This window comes from Drosophila persimilis, unplaced genomic scaffold (genome assembly GCF_003286085.1).
Source record: "Drosophila persimilis strain 14011-0111.01,24,50 unplaced genomic scaffold, DperRS2 tig00000124-arrow-pilon, whole genome shotgun sequence".
NCBI lineage: Eukaryota > Metazoa > Arthropoda > Insecta > Diptera > Drosophilidae > Drosophila > Drosophila persimilis.
In genome coordinates, this window is record NW_020825294.1 from 10,474,378 (window position 1) to 10,494,599 (window position 20,222).

General features: G+C 47.0%; 2 protein-coding genes across 3 annotated transcripts in view; both read right to left on the reverse strand.

Annotated features, from left to right (window-relative positions):
• Nucleotides 1-933: 933 nt before the first annotated feature.
• LOC6596289 lies at nucleotides 934-2,329 on the reverse strand. Its single transcript, XM_026987432.1, has 3 exons — nucleotides 2,266-2,329; nucleotides 1,214-2,202; nucleotides 934-945 (listed from the first exon to the last, which is right to left on the reverse strand). The coding sequence occupies exons 1-3, from the start codon at nucleotides 2,327-2,329 to the stop codon at nucleotides 934-936; spliced, it is 1,065 nt and encodes a 354-aa protein (XP_026843233.1).
• Nucleotides 2,330-7,310: 4,981 nt separating this feature from the next.
• The window catches only part of LOC6596290 (AF4/FMR2 family member 4), a 91,336-nt gene continuing 78,424 nt past the window's right edge, over nucleotides 7,311-20,222 (reverse strand). Inside the window, exons 1-10 of one of the 2 annotated variants that reach the window (XM_026987996.1) lie at nucleotides 15,175-15,236; nucleotides 12,769-13,537; nucleotides 12,274-12,686; nucleotides 12,155-12,211; nucleotides 8,863-12,090; nucleotides 8,590-8,781; nucleotides 8,426-8,506; nucleotides 8,058-8,223; nucleotides 7,831-7,981; nucleotides 7,311-7,751 (exon numbers count right to left, since the gene is read on the reverse strand). In XM_026987996.1, the coding sequence (XP_026843797.1) occupies nucleotides 7,603-7,751; nucleotides 7,831-7,981; nucleotides 8,058-8,223; nucleotides 8,426-8,506; nucleotides 8,590-8,781; nucleotides 8,863-12,090; nucleotides 12,155-12,211; nucleotides 12,274-12,686; nucleotides 12,769-13,536 (5,205 nt within the window). In that variant the 5' untranslated portion in view covers nucleotide 13,537; nucleotides 15,175-15,236 and the 3' untranslated portion in view covers nucleotides 7,311-7,602. Of the gene's footprint in view, nucleotides 7,752-7,830; nucleotides 7,982-8,057; nucleotides 8,224-8,425; nucleotides 8,507-8,589; nucleotides 8,782-8,862; nucleotides 12,091-12,154; nucleotides 12,212-12,273; nucleotides 12,687-12,768; nucleotides 13,538-15,174; nucleotides 15,237-20,222 lie in introns of those variants that run through there. The other variant, XM_026987995.1, reaches the window with a different exon arrangement.

Below are 20,222 nucleotides of genomic sequence, written 5' to 3' on the forward strand. Positions count from 1 at the left end.
AAATATACCTGGCCCATATCGGCGATGAAGACTTTGCAACTTTGAAGAGAAGTCTCCTGCTCGTCGACTTTGGGCCTCTATTATTCAGCATCATGCGAGAAGCTGTGTCCATTGTAGGGGCTCTTTAAATGATAGACGGTTCTCAAGCATGACACCCAGGAACCTTATGGTTTGTTTTGATAATATGGAGGCTCCCCCTACGGTTATCCTCGCCGTCTCTTGCTACAGATCAGTACTGCCGGTACTGCCGGGGAAAGGAAAGGGGAGGAGAAAAAAGGAAGAAAAAAGAGCAAAGAAGGGAAAAAGGGAAGAAAAAGGAAGAAAAAAAGGAAAGGATAACAAAGGAAGAAAAAGGAAAGGGAAGGAAGAAAATAGAAGAGAAGAGGGAAAAAGCAGGAAAAGTAGGCGGAAAAAAAAGGAAGGAACAAAAGGGGAGGGCTGGTGCAAATGATGGCGCTGTGGTCGCTCGCGGTGTATTGGTCGCTGATCTGCCATGTTGTGGCCACTCCCAGTCTTATATTTATATTTATGTAGGTGAGGTCCATGATAGATGAGGTATCTGCTCTGTTAAATGTAGGGGTGGAACCAGCGTTTTTTAGGACTACGCCCAGCGAGGCGGAAGCCTCCGCCAGGACTTGGCATTCGTTGTGGTGGAATCCCATTTGCCACCAATGGCGACGTCTGCGTGTCTGTCTTCCTCTATTCGGGGACCTTAATAGTATCTTTGCTGTCTAACGTCGGCTGCCGTCTCCTGCAGGCAGACTAGCTGAGTTAAGCTGTCTGTCATTCGCCGGTTAATGAGCCTCTGCCCAGTGAACATGGTCAAGAGGTCCGTCAAGATAGCCCTATTTGGCTTACCTCTTCCGCCAGGAACTGTGCTGCCGCACTAGCAGCTGAAGCTACAAAATGTTTGGGTACGATTTATAGCTGCATTTATCCGCTTTTCTGCGGATAATAACTTTATGTATGAAAGTAGTGGGAAAAATTAATTGGATAGTTATAGTCTTATAAATGAGTATAATTTATTCAGGAAAAATTAATAAATTTGTTAACTCTGGTGTCGTTCACCAAGTTCTTTGTTTATGAATACGGGAGCTAAAATACTTTTATTTATTTCTACCAAGGGATTAGCATACAAAATATCGTGTTTATTTGTGTGTCCGAGATAGATTTTGATCTCTCTCTGTTCGCTCCAGGTACGAACAGTACTCACAAATGTATTGTTGATACAACGACAATTTAGTAAATTAAGAACTTTTAGGCGAGGAAGACCCTTAAGGAGGTCCAGAATTTGGTCATTCGTAATGCTTGGCATGTATATGCGGAAGAATAGAAGGCTCTTCAGCTTCCGTAAATCCTCCAAGGGGAGGTGGGCGCAGGAAATACTGAGTTCCTTAAGTGTAGAAATGCTGCAAAGATTCTTAATCTGATCCGCGGACAGCGCGCAACGTTCCAGGATAAGACTTTCCAGAGGAGAGCCCTGTTTGTTCATCAATCCCTCGATAAAAGAGTCGTGTATAGAACCTGAGTGCCATACCTCCAAATGCTGCAGCCTGGGCAACCGGCAGACCAGCTCATAGGGCACCGTAGAGTCGTCGAACCGTAAGCCAAAGGACAGACGTTCCAGCTGCTTGCAGTTTGTCACCAGAATTTCAAAATGGTTCTTACCGATGTTTTCAATAGCTCCAAAACGCAGATGCCGCAATTGCCTCATCGTTTGGCAGCAATCCGCCAAGTTCTTGGCATCGAATCTATGAGATAAACGCACATCCAGAGATTCCAGTTGATCAAGAACATGCAATCCTTTTACGCTAAATTCGAAACCGTCCAACTTCAGTTTCCGCAGGCACGTAAATTTCTTGAGATTTTCTATGAAACCCGTACAAAACATATCCCCATCTTCTTCTTCGAAGTTCATATTAGCGTGCAGAGATTTTAGCTTTTTCAGACTGTTTAGATAATCCCATCCGGCCTTGGTGCTTTCAAAAGTCATTTCCAAATGTTCCACATTCTCGCCAACGATCTGCAACAGTTGCTTGAGATCTTTGTCGCTAGTCCTACTCGTCAGCTCGTCATCAATATTTTTGTAGCGATGGCTTGCGTAACTCTTGAAGATCCCACCGTCAAGCACGTCAGAGGAAACGAGCCTTAGCTGGTCTTCCACGTTGAGATAATCCAATATGACATTCCAGCAATTCTGGTCTAAATTGCGAAAATTTGTAAGAGATGTTCTCACTTGGGTTGCTTTTACATTGCGTGCGTCACAGATTCCTGAGTCCTTGTCCCCATTATTTCTCTTGGTTTCCTCGAAAACAGCTTTGCCACTCATTTCGCTTCTTGTGCTATCTTCTGTTGTTATTTGGATGGGAAGTCTGACTGGAAATGAAATTTGTTCGTCACAAATGAATATAGATATGTATCTGGCGATTACCAACATTATGGATGGATGGATCGTTCTCGTAAAGTCTGGACAACTGCGTGATCGTCAGCAGCTCTCGTCCCGGGTTGACGTTGTCTGGGGTTATCCACTAACCATTCAGTATATATAGTTGTGTCAGTTCATACCCGAACATGTCGCAAACGAACCTTACTGATTAAATCCCAGGGTCTTCGGCTCTGCGATTTGCATGTGCCTGTACGCACAATATGTCCTCACAGAAATATGTGATTGTATGCTCTGTTCCTTTTCAGAGATTCGAATGCTGTTTGGTTTCTGTTTTCTTCATTTCATAATTGACTTGAAATTAGTATTTTCCTAATTGTCCTTTAGCGTAATCACTGTGCATAAGTACTACATATATACAAGTATGTACCATCTATACTTATATGTATATTGTATGGTGTGGTACGATATTATATAATAACATATATATTGTATATTACCGATGATTATGGACGTTAATGACATATAACTAGGTATACTTGAGCATTAATTTTGAAATTATGTTTCCCATCAAAGACAAGACAACACTGCAAGTACGTAGATATTTTCTTTGCATTCGCATTCGAGAAATGCACAAATTATTTTAAATTTGATACGGAAGTATGACACATCTGGGCTGGCTGACTAATGATGACGCGGCTGCGGTTGAACGCCAGAGCCGAAGACCCTGGGATGTACTTGCTTGTCTAGAAGTAATACACTAAATACAGTAATGTTCTGAGCCATGTGCGACTATATACTTCTTCTTCTTTTGAAATATTTTGAGCGTTTAAATTCTGTATGCTCGATTAAACGTGGTGCTTGTGTAGGTTTCTTCTTTTAATTGTTAATCCTCGTCGCCAGTTAGATTAAGGCAGAATGTTTTCTAATAAAAGCCTTAAGAGAATTGAAACTGAAAAATATCAATTTGACATTTAAAAGCTTTATAGTTACCAGACGGTAAGCTGAAGCTACACAGTGTTTGGATCCGGCTTAAGGCTGCATTGATCAGCTTTTCAGAATTGTAAAGTCAAGTACAACCAAATATGAAAAAAAGCCCAGCCTCTGAAAAAAAAAATTACTAAAAATAACAGTTTTAACAAATTTTGTTTAAAAAAACCTTACCATACAAAAAAAAAAAAAACCGTAATTCATTTAACATTTCTAAAGCCCCAAAGCTATCGGAAAAAGTCGGTTTGCAGAGCAGTTTGTTGCACTTATCAAAACCAATAGAGGCTTGTGTGATCTTACTAGACCCAGCTGAAAAGGGGCTTAAGCATAATAACTGAATTGAATTAAATATACTTGTTATGTAAAATTCTATTTTTCGAGCGACTATTCATCGCAAGGAAAATATCTGGCAATGAAGAGATCCATCAATGTCTTTACCTTTTAAGATTTTTAAACGTCGACTGACGGACACTAAGAGAGTACATAATTGAATTCGGAGGCGATCAGCTGTTGCTCTATATATTGTCTGTAGACGAAAGCATCGATAGTGAAGCAAGAAGCCTCCTCATTTGAGGACGATTTCTGTTTGAAAAGCGCAACTTTAAGCTTAGCGAATTAAAAAAAGTCACTTGGTGCTAGGTCTGAGAGGTAGGGATTCAATTCAAGGCCATGGCAACTGCTGATGTATAGGAAGGTGCATTATAATGCTGCAACAAAATTAGTTTCTTCTGCAATTCGGGCCGTTTTTCCACTCTCCAGATAATCGAACTGAAATAACAGTTTGCGCTGTTTTGGGTGTCATTTTCAAATGTTGTTTGACATCTTTGTCGCTGGTCCACTGTTTTGGTTGGGATTTTGTTTCTGAAGTATAGTGGTGTATCCATGTTTCATCCACAGTTATTAAAACTCTGATTTATTACGCGTCAACATCGCCAAGAAAACCTGGCAATATTTTTTCGAAAGCGCTTTTGATCAAAAGTGAGCAAACGCGGAACCCAACGTCCCGAGAGCTTTTTCAATTCGAATTCGTTGTTCAAAATATGACAAACGAAGTCTTTAGACTTGCCGATCCAGAACAATTTGGATAAGTTTGGCGATGTTTTCGTCAGTGATCACAATTTTTGGAAGTCCCGAAATTGTGTCATTTACTACGCATAAATTCCGCAGCACAAAAGTTTACAGCTGCAAATTATGGTAAGGATAAAGGTCCCCATAAACAGCATCCATCTCGGTTTTTCCATTTTTACGAAAGCACTGATATCGACTTAGTTAAGCGATTGTTCAAATATAATTATAGTATCGCTGTGGCTGAAATTTTGGACCAAAAGTTGGGTTAGCGTAGGAGGCGTCTTCGTTGTCGGGCTGGACACATTTCGGACCGCCCCAATATAATCCATCCCAGGTACGAGTACAGCACCGCGGAAACGACAAAATGAAACGACTTTTGGGGGGGGTGGGCGTTATTAAATGTTACAATTTTTGATGTTTTATTCGTTTGATTTATCAACTACTGTTACGGTAATTGCATATTAAATTGGTTGTTTTGTTGTTGTTGTTGCTTAAACTTTAATAAGTGTACTTGGTTTAGCTGCTGCCTGCTGCCGCGGTTGTTTTTGTTTTTGTTTTACTTTTATTTTGGTTTTGGGTTTCTTCTTTTTTTGTTTTTTAATTATATTTGTACAAAATATATATGATTTAGCTTTACTTTTATCGTTACCATTACCATTACCATTACCGTTACTTTTACGTTTACTTTGTTAATGAACAACTTCGTGTTTGCATTCGTTTTGGTGTCTGCCGTTGCTTCTCATTCGAATAATGGCCAGAGCCTAAAACTTAATTCTGTGGTTTTCTCGATTTCTTTTCTTTTCTTTGTATTTTTTTTGTTTGTTTTTGTTCTTGTTTTCACTAGAATAACGCTTAACAAAATATAATTATTAACTATTTCTAGGCGCATTTCGTTTGTTGGTTGTTTTTGTTTTTGTTTTTTTTTGTTTTGTGGTTGTTGTTGTTGTTGGTGTTTTGCTGTTGCTTATTGCTGCAAGTTGATCTTGTCGTTTTGAAAAAATTTAACTATGTATAATTACTATGTCGTTTAGTTGTATCTCATCTGTATCTGTATATATATAAAAATATATATATATTTATATATATGCATGTATATTTGTTGTTTGTCTTCATATATGTATGTCGTGTATGCCAGTATATAAATGTGGATTTGTATGCATCTCATCTCTATGCATATGTACGTACGTATGTATGTGTCTATATGTATGTATGTATGTATGTATGTATGTACGTATGAACTATGCATTTATAGGCTGTGTCTCCGTGTACTACTATTTTATATACAGCATTTGATAATTATTAACAATGCATATGTACATTAAATCTATAATAATTACACTTAGTTTCATTGCACAATAAAATTGCGCTTCCACTTTTTCACTTTACCACTCTTCCCCCCCTTCATCATCGGTTCAAGTGTTCGTGTTCGTCAACTTAAAATTTGCCTATAATTCAATTGGTTGTTGTATTTTGTTTCATTTGTTGAAAGTGAAATGCTTTGTTTCCCCAGAACCATGTTTAATAATATTATTTAATAGAGTTTTCATTTTGGTTTTTCGTTACATACGTTTTCGCTTTGATTTTCGTGGTTTTCGTTTTCGATTTCGCTTCTCGTTCTATGCCAAAAAAGAGTCAACAACAAAACGCAGCCAGCACTTTGTAAAGACCCCCACCCCACCCCACCATCGCACACCCCTCTCTAGGTTGTACGGTGTTCGATCTGTGGGGGTCTGTGCTGGCTGATTGGATTCGATTCGGCTTAAAGTAGTTTATTGCATTCCGCTTTTGTTTGGCATATTAAAAATATATATGTATATATACCTATGTATATCGTATGTTGTATATGTTCGAGTGTATATAGGCTGCTATATGTACAGTTAATATATGTATAAGTATATCGATTTGAGGGCAAGTCTATTTCAATTGATTTTAACTCGTTTAATTCTACTAATGCACTATTTTTTGTTGCGTCTGTGTGAGAGTCTTGAGGCACCCATTAAGTTTAGGTCGAATGTTGATCCAAAGTGTGGGTAAGATGATTCGGTTCGTGGAGCGGTGGTAGGTGCTGGTAGGGTAGGGTGTCACGATTGTATTCGTATTCATACTAAACATACATAATATAATTAGTGATGTAAATCATATCCAAAGTAAAACCAAAGTAAAAAAACAAAAGTTAAATTTCCATATACGCTGATATATTTGCCATATATATATATAAATATATATCTTATTTTCTTTCATTTCATGTATTTTGTTCTAGAAACGTTGTTGTGATTGCTTTAAAAAAATTACTTTTAAATCAATAGAATAGTTGCACTAAACATAATTAATAATCAAAAATATTACAAGGAATTTATAACTATAACTTGTTGCTTTAAATAGATGCGATAATATGCATATACAAATATATTGGCTAACGCGATCGATTCTCTTTACCAATGCAATGCAATGCAAAGAAAAAATTAACTAAAACTTAAACAATTATAAAAGGCATTCTTTTTCTTTGCTTTTGACGCATACGAAAACAAAATTCAACTAAAATGTTCATCATGTGGGTTACAGGTAGTACAATCGGGCATAAACGGGAGTCAGGGGCAGGGTCAGTTTACTTTTTTCTTACTTGTTGTTTGGTTGAGCTTACGGTCTAGACATATAGCTAATTAAACTTTTAGTGTGGTGTGGTGTGTGTTTGTGTGTGTGTGTGTGTGTGTGTGTGTGGTAGGTAATATCAATTAAAACTAGGCATAAATATAAAGCTTAACATGCTTACAAAAAACAATCGAAAATTGAGCATAAGGAAATAAGTAATTGGTGTGCATATACAAATTACATACATACATACATATAAAACTATAAATTATTAACAAATTATTTGTTGTGTTGTGGTTGATTGGTTGATTGGTTGGTTGGTTGGTTGGTTCTCTCCTTGCTGTTCTGTTGGAAGGTTCTTGGATTATTCCGTTTAGTTTCGTTTCTTTTCATTGCGTGTAGTGTTTCTTGATTAACTAAATTAGTAGCTTGTAGTGTATAATAGTTGCTAATTTGGCCTGACTTTTATTTAGACACGTTTGGTGGTGGTGTTTATGTTTCTGTTTCTGTTTCAGCTTCTGCTTCTGCTTCTGGTTCCGCTGTCGTTCCCTTTGCGGCTGTTCCTGCTGTCGTTAGTGCGACTGATGCAGCGTCTGTTGCGTCGGATGCGACACAGCATCCCTGAGCGTCTTGAGGCCCGCCTGCACATATCGAAACACCTCAGGCATGGTGCTATGCAGCGTCAGCGGGCCATTCTCGTGATCCAGTTCGCGGAAGAAATCTGTGTGGAGTGGCATTGATTCGATTACTTTCGACTCTCTCCAGCTTTCTCTCTCTCTCTCATCCTCTTATCCACTCACCTATATGATTGCCTGTGCGCACCAGTCGATCGGCTTGATCCCACAACTCGTGAGCACTATTCACATAGGTCAGATACTCATTCTGCTTCGACAGCTGAGTGTGTATTTCTTGAGGCACTATTTTTCCTGGCGGCGTATTCGAACCGGAGCCCTGTAATGCCGAAAGAGTCAGATCAATGCCATTCTGCAATGCCGAGATTATGGCTGCATTTGAATTCGATTCTTACCTGTGAGCCCACCGAGTTCGATGGTGATATGGAGGACGGCGTATTGCCATTGACAATGTCCCCCCTGCCGGTGCGAAAGAACTCCGTTAGGCTGTTGATGACAGTGCGACAATTGGTCCGTCGCAGCTTGTACAACTTAAGCGATATCAACGACTGGCAGCGCAAGCTGGAGACAGCGAACAGATTGAATGGAAAATGATTAGCACGAATATAGAGCGAGTTCCAGGAACAAAGAATATCTTAGACAGGTAAGGAAGGATCTGTCCGCAATCGTACAGCACGGTTATCCATAGCCACCTCCATCCAAGATAGAATTTCTTTCTGGATTTGGTTAGGGAAAAGGGGGAGAGGAGACCCCATCGACTCACCTTAGTATGGCCACTTTGTTGTGCGTTTCGTGCTGTCCGTTCGTTGACTGCTGGTAGGGCCGAAACTTGGAGGAAATGAATCTGAAACAAAAAGGGAAACATTTAATACGTTACGAAGGCACCAAGGGCATCGTTCCCTTTCATTTTTGGCACACATTACTCACTTAATTAGCGACAGGGTGTCCTTGTATATGGTCCATGTGGCCTGCTCAGAGCTGCTGCGTTCCATGGAATCGGCGGTAAGGAGGAAGTAGACAACGGCTTCCAAATAGAGGGTGACCTGATTGAAGGAGTCGCGCTCCGAGTCGGCAGCATGCTTCCGGTTGACGGCCTCCACCAGGAACTGATTGTTTTTTCTACGGGTTGGAGTTTCAGTTGGAGAGAAACAACAGGAGTCAGTACGGCTGAACAGATTGATTATCATGAAGGACTCTTACCTGTGGTCATCGCTGTGGGGCTCTTCCTCACGATCGAAGTAGGATCGATATATGAGACGCGTGACCGGCGCCGGTGGAGCCGTTGAGGTCCCCGTCGTGGATGTGGCCGCTGTGGCCGTTGCTGCTGCCGACGGGGGAGTCGTCTGCACAGCTTCGCTGCATGTGGAGGGCGCCACAACGGCGGGGGGCACGACTACGGCTGTTGGTGGAGGCGGTAGCGGTGACATGACCAGCAGCTTCTTGCTGGGACTACCGTTCGGGGCAGAGACAGCGGCAGCGGCAGCGGCGACGGCAGCAGCGTCTTCATGAAGCAGCTGAAGCTTGTCAAAAGACAACCGCTCGTGGCAGGATATTCGCTCGTGGTTGTTGGAAGGCAGCAGGACAGGCACCGGCAGCAGCTGGTCCTTGCTGATCTGCAGATGGTCGGACTTCTCCTTTTTCCGCTTCTTCTCCTTGTACGGACTCGAACTGGAGCTAGAGCTGCGCTTGCGCCGACGTCCTCCTGTTGGCTGTTCCCGCTCTCGTTCCCGGTCCCGTTCTCTCTCCCGCTCCCGCTCTCGATCCCGATCCCTTTCCCTCTCCCGCTCACGATCCCTCTCCTGCTTCAGCTGGAACTCTTGCTTCACGTTGCCGGGCTTGAACTTGCTCTCGTAGCCGGCATCCAGCTCTGGCTCCGGCTTGACCGGATGCGGATGCTCGTGCTTCACCTTTGCAGGCAGCAGATGCCCCTGCACCTGCCCCTGCCCATGCCCATGTCCATGCCCATGCCCATGCCCATCTCCGGCATAGCCGTTGGGTGTTAAATGCGGGGCCGAAACCTGTACGGGCTGTGACGGTCCCTGTGTCTGGATCGTGACCAGATCTTTGGGCGTCAGATGTCCGTTCTGCTGGGAGGGTGTGAGCTTCTTCAGCCGCATGATCCGCTCGCGGGAGAGCTTGCTGAGGTCAATCTTGCATATCAGCGATGTCAAATGCGGGGTCGTGGTCCGTGCCGGGGAGGCCAGACCTGCGCCCAGCTGCTGCTGCTGCTGCTGCTGGGTGGGCGTCATGCGGAGCTTGGCTATCGCCGCGTTTTGGACTGGGACTGGCTGGGAGGAGGAGTCGCCGACCTTGACCTGCTGCTGCTCCTCCGACTGGTCCATGATCACCACCTGGCCTTGCTTCTTGGCGCCCCCCTCCTTGGGATTGAAGATGCGCGTCAGCGTGCTGATCTTGTTCTTGTCGCTCTTCCGCTTGCGCTCCCGCTCCTTCTCCCGCTTGGCCTCGTCCTCGTCGCCGCTGGTACTGCTGCCGCTCGACGAAGAGCACTCGGAGCTGCTCAGCTGCTGACTGTGCTGGCTGACGGCTCGCGGCTTGTACGGCTGCATCAACTGCTGGGCCATAGGCAGGGCGCTGACCGTGCTCATGGCCAGATGATCCTCGGGCTCGCTGCTGCTGCTGCTCGGGGAACTGCTCCCACTGGCCCCTGCACCCGCACCCGCGCTAGCAACAGCTCCCAAGCGGGCCAGGGGCGGCACTGCTCCCGTTTTGTTCAGTTTCACGATCCGACACTTTGTGTTCTGGGTGGTCTCTGTGTCGTCGCTGCTGCTGGAGGAGCTGCTCGACTTGGAGCCAGTGGAACCGGTACTCGACGAGCTGTCCTCGTCGGAGCTGCTGCTGGCCGCTGCCACCGCACTGGCATTGGCCGGACCGGATGGTATCACTGTCATGGGCACTGCCATGGCCGTGCCTGTGCCTGTGCCTGTGCCCGTGCCCATGGCTAGCTTCTTTGTGGGTGTGTTGCCGTTGGAGCTGCTCTGACTGGAATGGTCTCGTTTCCTCGAATTGGCCATGGCGGGGCCTTTGACCAGCGGCTTCTTGGCGGCCGTCAGCGTGGGTCCCTTCGTCTGGGAGCTGCTGCCGGCCGAGGCACTGCTCAGGTTCCCACTGCCGCCACTCTGCTGCTGCTTCCTAGGCCTGCCGCGTCCCTTCTTCACGGCCAGCGGCGGAACAGTGGCCGTGGCCTGGGCCTGAGCCGCAGCTGCAGCGGCGGCGGACAATTCTAGGGCATGCTTGGCAGCCGGCGGGTCATCATCGTCGCTGGAGTCCAGAATGGGGGCGCTGGTGGCGGGCTTCTTCTTGCGCGGCTTCTTCTGGCGCTGCTTGGGCGAGGCGGGGAGCGGCAGAATGGGCGTGAGGGTGACACTATTTGGCGGAGCCTTCTGCATCAGTGTCGGGTGCACCCGCATCACCGTCGTAATGGCAGCCGGCACTCCCGGAAGCTGCAGCGTCTCGCCGGGGCCCGGCATCGGCACCACCTCGCCGGGGGCACTATCCGAGCTGCTGCTGCTGCTGGAGGTGCTGCCGCTGCCACTGGTCCCGGAGTCCGATAGACGAGCGGCGGAGTGCAGGGCCTCCGCTTCCCGTTTTATCTGGTTTTTTGGTATCGCCGGCAGACCCCCCATCTCCCCCACGCCGTCCAGGGCCTCCTTCTTGACGGCCACCGCCACGGGGGTGACACTCAGTCCGGCGCCGTAGCGCAGCTGCTGCTGCTGCTGCAGTTGCTCCTCATCCTCGTCCTCCTCCTCGACCTCGTCCATGTCCATGTGGTCATCGTGGATCTTCTCGTTCTTCACAATGGCCGTGGTCACCTCAATCGACTCGGGTATGATCTGAGCGCCGCCTGGCAGGATGCCAGGCACCTTCATGCTCACATTCCCGGGCGAGACGCTCTCAGAGCTGGTCTGGTTGGCCGGCTTCGGAAAGAAGCGACTCAGCGTCCACTTGTTGCTCTCCGTGGGCGAGGGCGTCTTGTTCGAGGAGCTGCCGCTGCTCATGGTCCCGATGCCCGAGCTGCTGCCCGATCCTCCGCCCGACCCGCTGCCTCCTCCGCCCCCGCCAGAGCTCGCTGTGGAGCATCCGCCATTGCCAGCGCCTCCGCTGCCGAACCCACTGGACGTCAGCAGTCCACTTATTGTGCTTCCGCCTCCGGCAATGATCGAGTGGCTGTACTTTTTCTTGCTGCCATTTGCCGTCAATTGTCGCTGCTGCTGCTGGAGGATCTGCTGATGCTGCTGCTTCTGCTGGAGGAGCTGTTGCTGCTGCTGCAGCTGCAGTTGTTGCTGCTGCTGCTGGTGGTGATGGTTGTGATGGTGGTGCTGCTGCTGGTGGTCTCCCTTGCTGCTCGACTCGCTGCCCGATTCGCTGGAATCCGACTCGGAGCTGTTGCTGCTGTTTCCCGCCGACCTGCTGGAATATTTAAGAGCATTTACTATGGCATCTGCAACGAGAATCCATCATGAGCCTCTCTCACCTCTCCTTCTTGCGCTGCTCGTCCTCCGACTCGGACAGCTCCAGATCGTTCTCGAGGCTGTGACAAAAACGGATAAGAACAGTTAGAAATCGAAAGGAAAGGAATCTCTCATGTCTCACCATGAATCCTGCTTCTCCAACGTATGGTTCTTCTCCGTCTTGAGCGGCTTGGCCGCTGCTGTGGGGGAGAGAGCGGCCGCAGCCTTGGGCGGCGTCGGCGGCAGTTGTTGCAGCGGCGCCACGGGGCTCGCGCCGCCTAGGGATCCCTGACTAGCGTGTGGCGGGGTCGTCAGCAGGGAGGTAATGGGCGAGGCGATGGGCGCAATGGGGGCGAACAGCGGGGTCATCAGGGACGAGGGCTGGGAGCCGATGGGCGGCGAGCCGATCGGGCCAAAGGCATACTTGTTCGTGTTGGGTCCGTTCAGGTTGTAGTTCTCTCGCGTCGGGGCGTGCGGAGTGGCCGCTATCGACGTCAGAGGGGCCGTCACCCGAAAGCTGTTCGTCATCTCGCTGATCATCTTGGTGATGTCCTTCTGTGGAGGGTGGAGGGTGGAAAGGGATAGATGGAGCAGTTAGAAAGCAGTCCCTTTCGGGGCATTAATCTCATGGACTCACCTCTGGCGGGGGCGGCTGCAGTCCGGCGCCACTGCCGCCGCCGGGCCGCTTGCTGGCCGCTGGAGGCACAAAGAGCCCAGCGCCATTGTGGAGCGCTGGCGCCGGTGGTCCCAGAAACGATTTCTCCCGCCCATTGGGCATCTGCGTGGACAAGGGCGGACCCAGGGGAGTCGTGCCGGCGGCTCCGCCGGTGGCATTGTTTGTGGCGCTGGACGAGTTGCTGCTGGAGTTTGAGATGGAGCCAGAGCCAGATCTGGGCGGTCCCCGGGGCGGGGCCATGCCACTACTCGAGGGTATATCGTTCTTCATGGGCTGCCCCGGGTAGCCGCCGCGTCCGTTGTACGGCGGCTTGTTGTCCGCCTGCTTCAGATAGCCCGGAGGTCGCTGCTGCTGCTGTTGCTGCTGGTAATGCTGCTTCTGTTGCTGCTGCTGGCTCTGGCTCTGGCCGGGCAGGGCTGAGCCGGAGCCGGAGCCGGCGGCGGAGGAGGACGAGGGTGAGTGCGAATGGCCGAGGGTTTTGGGCGGCGGCGGTGCCTGCAGACGCGGATTGCCGGCGCCGGGCGCGTGCCGACTAATCCCCACCGTTGACTGATTGATGTAGACCCTCGCATCGCCGAACTCCCCCAGGGCGGCCGTGATCTCGGCATCGCCCTCCGTCAGCCGTCGCGGCTCGCTAAACAGAGCCGTCTCCCGATCATCGATCTGTATCCCCTGTTGCCGTTCGATTTTCTCACGTTCTCGTCGCTTCCGTCGCTCGTATTCCTCCATGCTGAAAGAACACAAAACAAAATTGTACATGAAAGTGGACACAGATTCGAGTATGGGTTTTAATCCCCGTAATTTTTGGGTGCAGTTAGAACAACAACAACAACAACAACACACGATTAGAACAACAAACAGATGTCACAGGCAGTACAACAACAACAACAACAACAACACCAACAAACATTAGGCGAACAAACAGGAACAGTCACGTCACGTGTTTTTCCCCCGAGGCTCAAACAGTTTAACATGCACTGTGTGGCGCCTTGCCTGGGCTCCGATTCGTGTCCGTTCGTACTCGTACTCGGTCGCGAGGCGGTCAGGGGGCGGGAGTACCTGCGTTTGCCTGCCGCTCAATGGATTTGTGCTCAAGCAGGGGCTCAAGCATGTTTACATTCGAGTGAGTGCATAAGGGAGGGCACACACGCATGCACACGCACACGCACACGCACGCGTGTATAGTTTGGAGGTTGGTTTTCGCCTTTGAATTACGTCTCAGATTTGGGCCTAGTATTCAGATCAACTTATTCAGATGATATCTTGTATGGCGACGATTAAAATGCATGCAGCTGGCTTCTGGCAGGCCTCGGACACGATATAAATAAACACCGATTATTGCCGGAAAGGTTAAAGTGAGATTATGGCACACACCACAAAGTTCCAGTGTGGCCGCAGAGCGCAGAGAAATTGGTGCTACCACAAAAGAAGAGAGGGGACCTCTACTGAACCTCATGGAAAATATTAGAAATCAATCGTCATTTCGATCAAATAAAATCAATGCCATCACTGGCAAAAATCTAATTCGGATTCCGAATTGGTTACTTATTGATGATATTTGTTTCTTTAATTTTAAACGAGTTAAGATCCAAACAGAAAGTTCTCATGGGCAAGAGTCGAGCAAAAGTCGATGGTGGATGGATGCAGATACGCCTAAACTTTTAATGAGACGGCTGTCAGAATAGCTTTTTTCAAACTTGGAATTGATATACCTGTGCATGTAAATAGTTTCTATATATTTCTATATTATCTAGCTATTATGCATATAAAAAGAACCAGCGAAATGTCATCGAAGAATAGGTACAAATTGATTAGCATTTCACTTTTCAAACATTTAAGGGGTACAGTAAGTAGAACTATAGCTTTTGGGGATTATTTTAGAGGCGTTTTCCGTTTGGCCTGAAGCCCGAAGTGCACGGTTAGCGGCTACGCAGCAGCAGAAGACTCTGCTGTTCACAGTTTTAGAGCTTAACATACTCCCATGTGCATACAAACATAGACGTTTGACAGGAACAAGCAAGCATTTGTCAACAGTTTGGCATGCGCACAGCTTTATGGGTGCTGCAAATATTGCACGTGGAGGTGCGGGTGGAGTGGGCAGGGGGCAGGGGCCGGCGATGGCAAATGTTTGCATTTGATTTAATTTGTATTTTAAAGCACCCGAGAGCTGTGGGGAGGAGGGGCGCGGGGTTTGGTTTCACATGCTTAAGAACAATACACATAAACAGAGACACGAGACACGAACAACAAACAGTCATAGGCATAGAAATAGACACAGACACAGACACAGAGAAACAGAACGAGTGGGAGAGAGAGAGAGAGAGAGAGAGAGAGAGACCGTGGACAGCCAGTGACTCTAAAACTTACTTATAGTTTTGGCTGTAGAAATTGTTATTGTATTGCTGTAGCTGTAGCTGTTGTTGTTGTTGTTCTTGTTGTTCTTGTAGCTGCTGTAGCTGTAGCTGTAGTTGTAGCTGCTGCTGTTGCTGTTGCAGTTGATTGTTGCTGTTGGTGTTTTGGTGTGGATGTTGTAGGTGTTGTTGTTGTTGTTGTTGTTGTTGCTGCTGCTGCTGTTGTGCCATAACGCGCGCTTAATGCAAATAAAATAATTAAATTCTCCCCTGAGAGGGTACACAGGCAGGCGACGCACGCAGGCACTCCGGCACTCCGGCACTCCGGCACACCGCCACACGGGGCACCCCCGCACCAACACTGCACAGACAACAACAAAGAAGATTGCAGGCAAGGAGGACAGACGATGGGGAAGAGGGGCAAGGGGCAAGGGGTAAGGGGTGGCGGGATGGAGGGATGGGGTAACGAATCGGCTTAATCGAACGGTGAACTGCTAGTTTGATTTCTCTCTCTGTGCTCTCTTTATGTTGCTATCTCTTTCTTATGTTATCGTTGTAATTTTGCTTCTGTGACAGCAGCGACGTTGAAAAGGCGCTTTGTGGTTGTATTTGTATTTGTTGTTGTAGTTGTAGTTGTTCGTGTTTGTGTTGTTGGAGTCACTCGGCGCTGCTGTTGTTGCTGGCAACATTTTGCTGCCTCCGTTCTGCTGAGCGACTGTTAAGGCTTTGCCGTCGTCCGTCGTCCGTCGTCGTGCTGGGCGGGCAGGGCGGGCAGGGCAGGGCTCACTCACTCTTCTCCTCTGTTAGGGCAAACAGTTTTACAAGCACAAGCACAAGCACTAGCACTAGCACTATCATGTAATCTATTCGTTGTTGTGGTTGTGGTTGCTGCTCCTCTTATGTATTTTTTCTCCTTTCAATAGCACAAAATAAATATGTATGTATATCTCTTTGACTCAATGTCTTTTCAATTGATTTCTCTTGAACAGACTTATTCTTTGTAAATGCTGATTTGATTTGTTTCCTAAGGAATTTTGATCGTATTTTCTTTGGGTTTTTACAGTTTTATAGCTCTACAGTTCTACGGTTACATCTGATTGGAGTCTTTTATTGCTTGAGTATGTCTGTGTGTGTGTTTTTCAGGGTAATAGTGTGTGACTGTGTTGGTAAAAAAAAGTGTAAGTTGCAGTACCTGAAAGCAGAGCAGAGAAACACAAAATTAGTTGCATACTTTCGAGCGCATCTCAGAAATCAAGTAAGAAACGTCACAAAATAGTCGACTACACGATACCCCTCCCTTACATAGACTTGGTGACTTATGCTTTCCCTATTATGGACACAAATATGATCTGTTCGTATTGATTCTTGCCCAAGCGGCTATGATTATTTCTATAACAAGGTATCTAAGGTATCCTCGCCGGTGTCTCTGCGATTACTGGGTACTTTTTTGTAAAAATGTCCTGCAACTAAAGACAAGCCCACGCACAGGTGACTGAGCTAGGAGGTGACTGTCACTCGGCTTATCATTATGCAAAAGGTACCACCCATGGCACCCACACATGGCTGGGCGACACACATCTCGGCGGCAGTCGTCGGCCAAGAACTCAGAAGAACAGAACTGAGAGGAGCTGCGGCGGCGTCTGCTTGGCTGGCCCTTGGAGTGCAGCGCTTAGATTCACTTAACCCGAGACTGTCAGAGCACAACGATGTCCTTTTGGGCGTGTTCTTATGGAAAATTTGCAACTTGAAGCACACACACGTGAGATGCGTTTGCTCTGCTGAACAGGAGCCCAAAAATGGATGCATTCACAGAAACCATCCGCCATGGCAAGAGTCCTTTAGGGACAGCAGATCTGGATAGTTTTAGTGGAAATGTAAACAGTTTTTGAAGCATAACTAGAACCCGAGGGTTCTACTGCTCTCTAGAGAACACAGAAGTCTTTCAGACTTCCTTAAACAGTGCTTGCAGATAATACTCGTATTTATTAAATTTGCACATTCCTTTGTGGGGCACAAAGTTACAACGTGGACCTTTTTGAGCCACCCGAAGGGGGTGCTCTTCCCTGCTAAGCCACCCCCAAACCCCCTAACCCCCGAACCACCGAACCCCCGTTCCATGATAAATGCAGCTCAGAATTTTATTTATGACAAAATGTACTTTTCATTTCTGAATGAAAAACGTGTCAGTTAAATTAATTTTCTGGTCACAGGACAGGACAGAACCGGACAGGACAGGACCCACTGCAAACGACAGACGCACAAATTTGACCCTTTTTGTTGGTATTTTTACTCCCAGAGAAGGATAGAGAGAGAAAGGGAAAGGGAGACGGAATGAACGAGCCACAAATCTGCTGCCTTTGGGTGTTATTTTTTTCCGTTTCTGCTGCTGCTAAAATTTATTTGTCTTATAAATTTTGTTAACATCTCAACTGAAGGAGAGCGCCGGAGCCAGAGACGGAGCCAGGGACGGAGTCAGAGTCAGAGGAGAGACAACAAACGTTTAATTATTTTATTTCGGTAGAATTTTCCTGCCACCCCCCAACCCCCAGTCCATGCACAGTGCCCACAAATAGTTTATGCACGTCACCGAAAGAGGGGAGCACAAAGGGGAGACTCAGGCGGAGAAAAAGCTTGACAAAGTTTCAGTTCTGCTGCTGTTCGGGCCGCCTTTTCGGTTTCAGGCTATTGCTTAATTTATATATGTGCCACCCACTACCACACCCACACCTCCCCCCACCCTGTGTGTGTGCGTGTGTGTGTGTGACTGCTTTAATGTGCGTCCATTTAATCTAAAGCTACAATAATTTGTCTTTTGTCTGCCGTCTCTGTGTGGGCCCGTTTGTGTTTTGGCTTTTTGTTTATTTGCATTTTGCAGTTTGACTTTCGGTTTTGTCCTGGGGATTGAATTTTCAATGCAATGCCATTTATAAATATATAATTGGCAATGATTTTTAGAATGTTTCGCAGGGAACAAAATGGGTATTGGGCTTAAGTAGGGAATTGGAAGATATCGGATCTGAGCCACGAATGGGATTGCTCAAAGGAAATTGACTGAAGAAGTCCAGAGCTTCGAGGGAATGCCTGCGATCACGTAAGACTCGGCCGCACAACATTCAGGCGAAGAATCCCGATTGGAATTGGTGGGAATCGATACTTACGGCATTCAATGCATTTCCAGATCATTCTTTGGACTGTATTTGACACTCCATAGTCCCCATATAAGGGGCCCCATATAAGGGGCCGGGGGATATTAGGGCTGGGGAAAAGTATGTCGAACGCCTCACAAAATAATCTCTAGCCAAGAGAATGTTTCACCTACCAAACATTTTACCGCCCCAGGGGCTGTAGCTTAATTAAGAATATTCTCCATAGTTTAGCCCCGAAAAAAGTTGGTATATGTATATCGCGCACACATAACCCAACGGAACTCCGGCCCCCCCTCGACAAGCTCCTCCTCGACGGCTCATGGGGTAACAAAATATTGAAAGAGCTCAGGAAAACTTGCATTGGCCATCGTTGTTGCTGTTGTTGTAGCCCCTGAAGCATTTTCAATTTTCTTTTTGCAATTTTTTGTCGGTTTTTTTTCCCTGTTGACTCTCTCGTGCCGTTCCCTTCCCCTTCCCCTTCCCCTCCGTCGTTATCCAACTGTTTTCATCGGCTTTTTCACACATGTCTATTTATTTACTTTGCTTTCTTTTTACAGCAAATATGATGATGAGAACGAAACGACTGGCGAAGGCGTGGAGCAGCAGGAGCAGCAGCAGCAGAGACGTGAGCGGAGTTGTTTACCGTTCGTTGCCTACTTACGGGCGCTGATAGCAGAACCCGAACCAGGAGGACCCACAGACCAGGCCGTGACTTTGGGCATCACACTCAGACTCAGAACCAGGGGCCAGAGTCGGAGGCAGAGTCGGAGGCCCCTCTGACGCCTGTGTCGGGGCATATGTTATGAATTTTATGCAAATATGTTCTGGGGAATGGCAGCCGCCCAGCCAGGACCCACTCCCCCTATCCTGTTGAAGCCATTTCTACCGTGCAAGAGTTTAGCGAAATTCGCGACGTTGTAAATCCATTTTTTTTTTGTGTTTGTTTGTTTTCTTTCGGGGTTCGCTTCTCTATTAACATTTAAATCGCTTTCGGGGGACTTTTGCGACTTTCGGGGGCGCCACTTTTTGAGATTTGCAAGGAGTACAACACATATATTCCATGTTAAGAAAAGTCCAGAGAAACTTTGTAAATGGCATGTGTCAATCGAGGAGTGGAGCTGCAAAAAGGTTCTATTTATTGGAGAAACTTTTGGTAGAGATTTATAAAATGAAGCCGATACGGTAGTCGGTTCAGTAGCTAACTTCCTTCCTTCCTCAGAAGCAGTGGGAAAGACAGTCCGTTACTCTTTTGGGAGGGCGAGAGAGCGCAATGGAAGGAAGACTGTGCAATAGGATACTACCCTTTGAATATTTAGAGAAGGCCCACGTTGCAGTCTCTTAGCCAGGGGAATCTCCAACGTATCTCCAGTGGAAACAAGAACAAAAGGAGGGAATCTGATCACGGCAGCGATACATTTAATAAACGATCATAAAAACTAAGCGTTGAACTTAACAAGAATAGTAGCTTCTGCTTTGGTTATGCCTAATGCCAATCAGGGTCACTTCAAAGAGAGCTGTAGCTGCAGCAGGAGCAGGAGCAGGTCGCCATGAATCATTTAACAACATGCACAAACATTAAATTACGCATGGAATCCCTTTTTACAGAGAACACCCCGGGTAGACCCCCGACCCCACACCCACACCCACACACAGGGCACAAGACACAAGAAACACACAAGCTCTTGGCATAGAAAATTCAATTCAATTCAGGGGGCCGAGGCCCAGACAGGCAGGATGAAAGCCAAGCCAGAACGAACACATGCGACTAATTTCATATTCATATGCATATTTAGACCAACTACCAGAGAGAGTAGAGGGATAGAGAGACACAGCCCCACACAGCCACATGCAAGCAGCAGAGACGGAAGATAGATATGTTGTAGATAGATATAGATATGTAGAGACAGAGACAGAGACA

Excerpts from the sequence above, each read along its gene's own strand:
- LOC6596289 (XM_026987432.1), bottom strand. The coding sequence starts at position 2,329 with ATGAGTGGCAAAGCTGTTTTCGAGGAAACCAAGAGAAATAATGGGGAC. Across the intron at positions 2,203-2,265 it reads GGACAAGGACTCAGGAATCT|ACCAGAATTGCTGGAATGTC; the intron begins GTGACGCACGCA and ends TTCGCAATTTAG.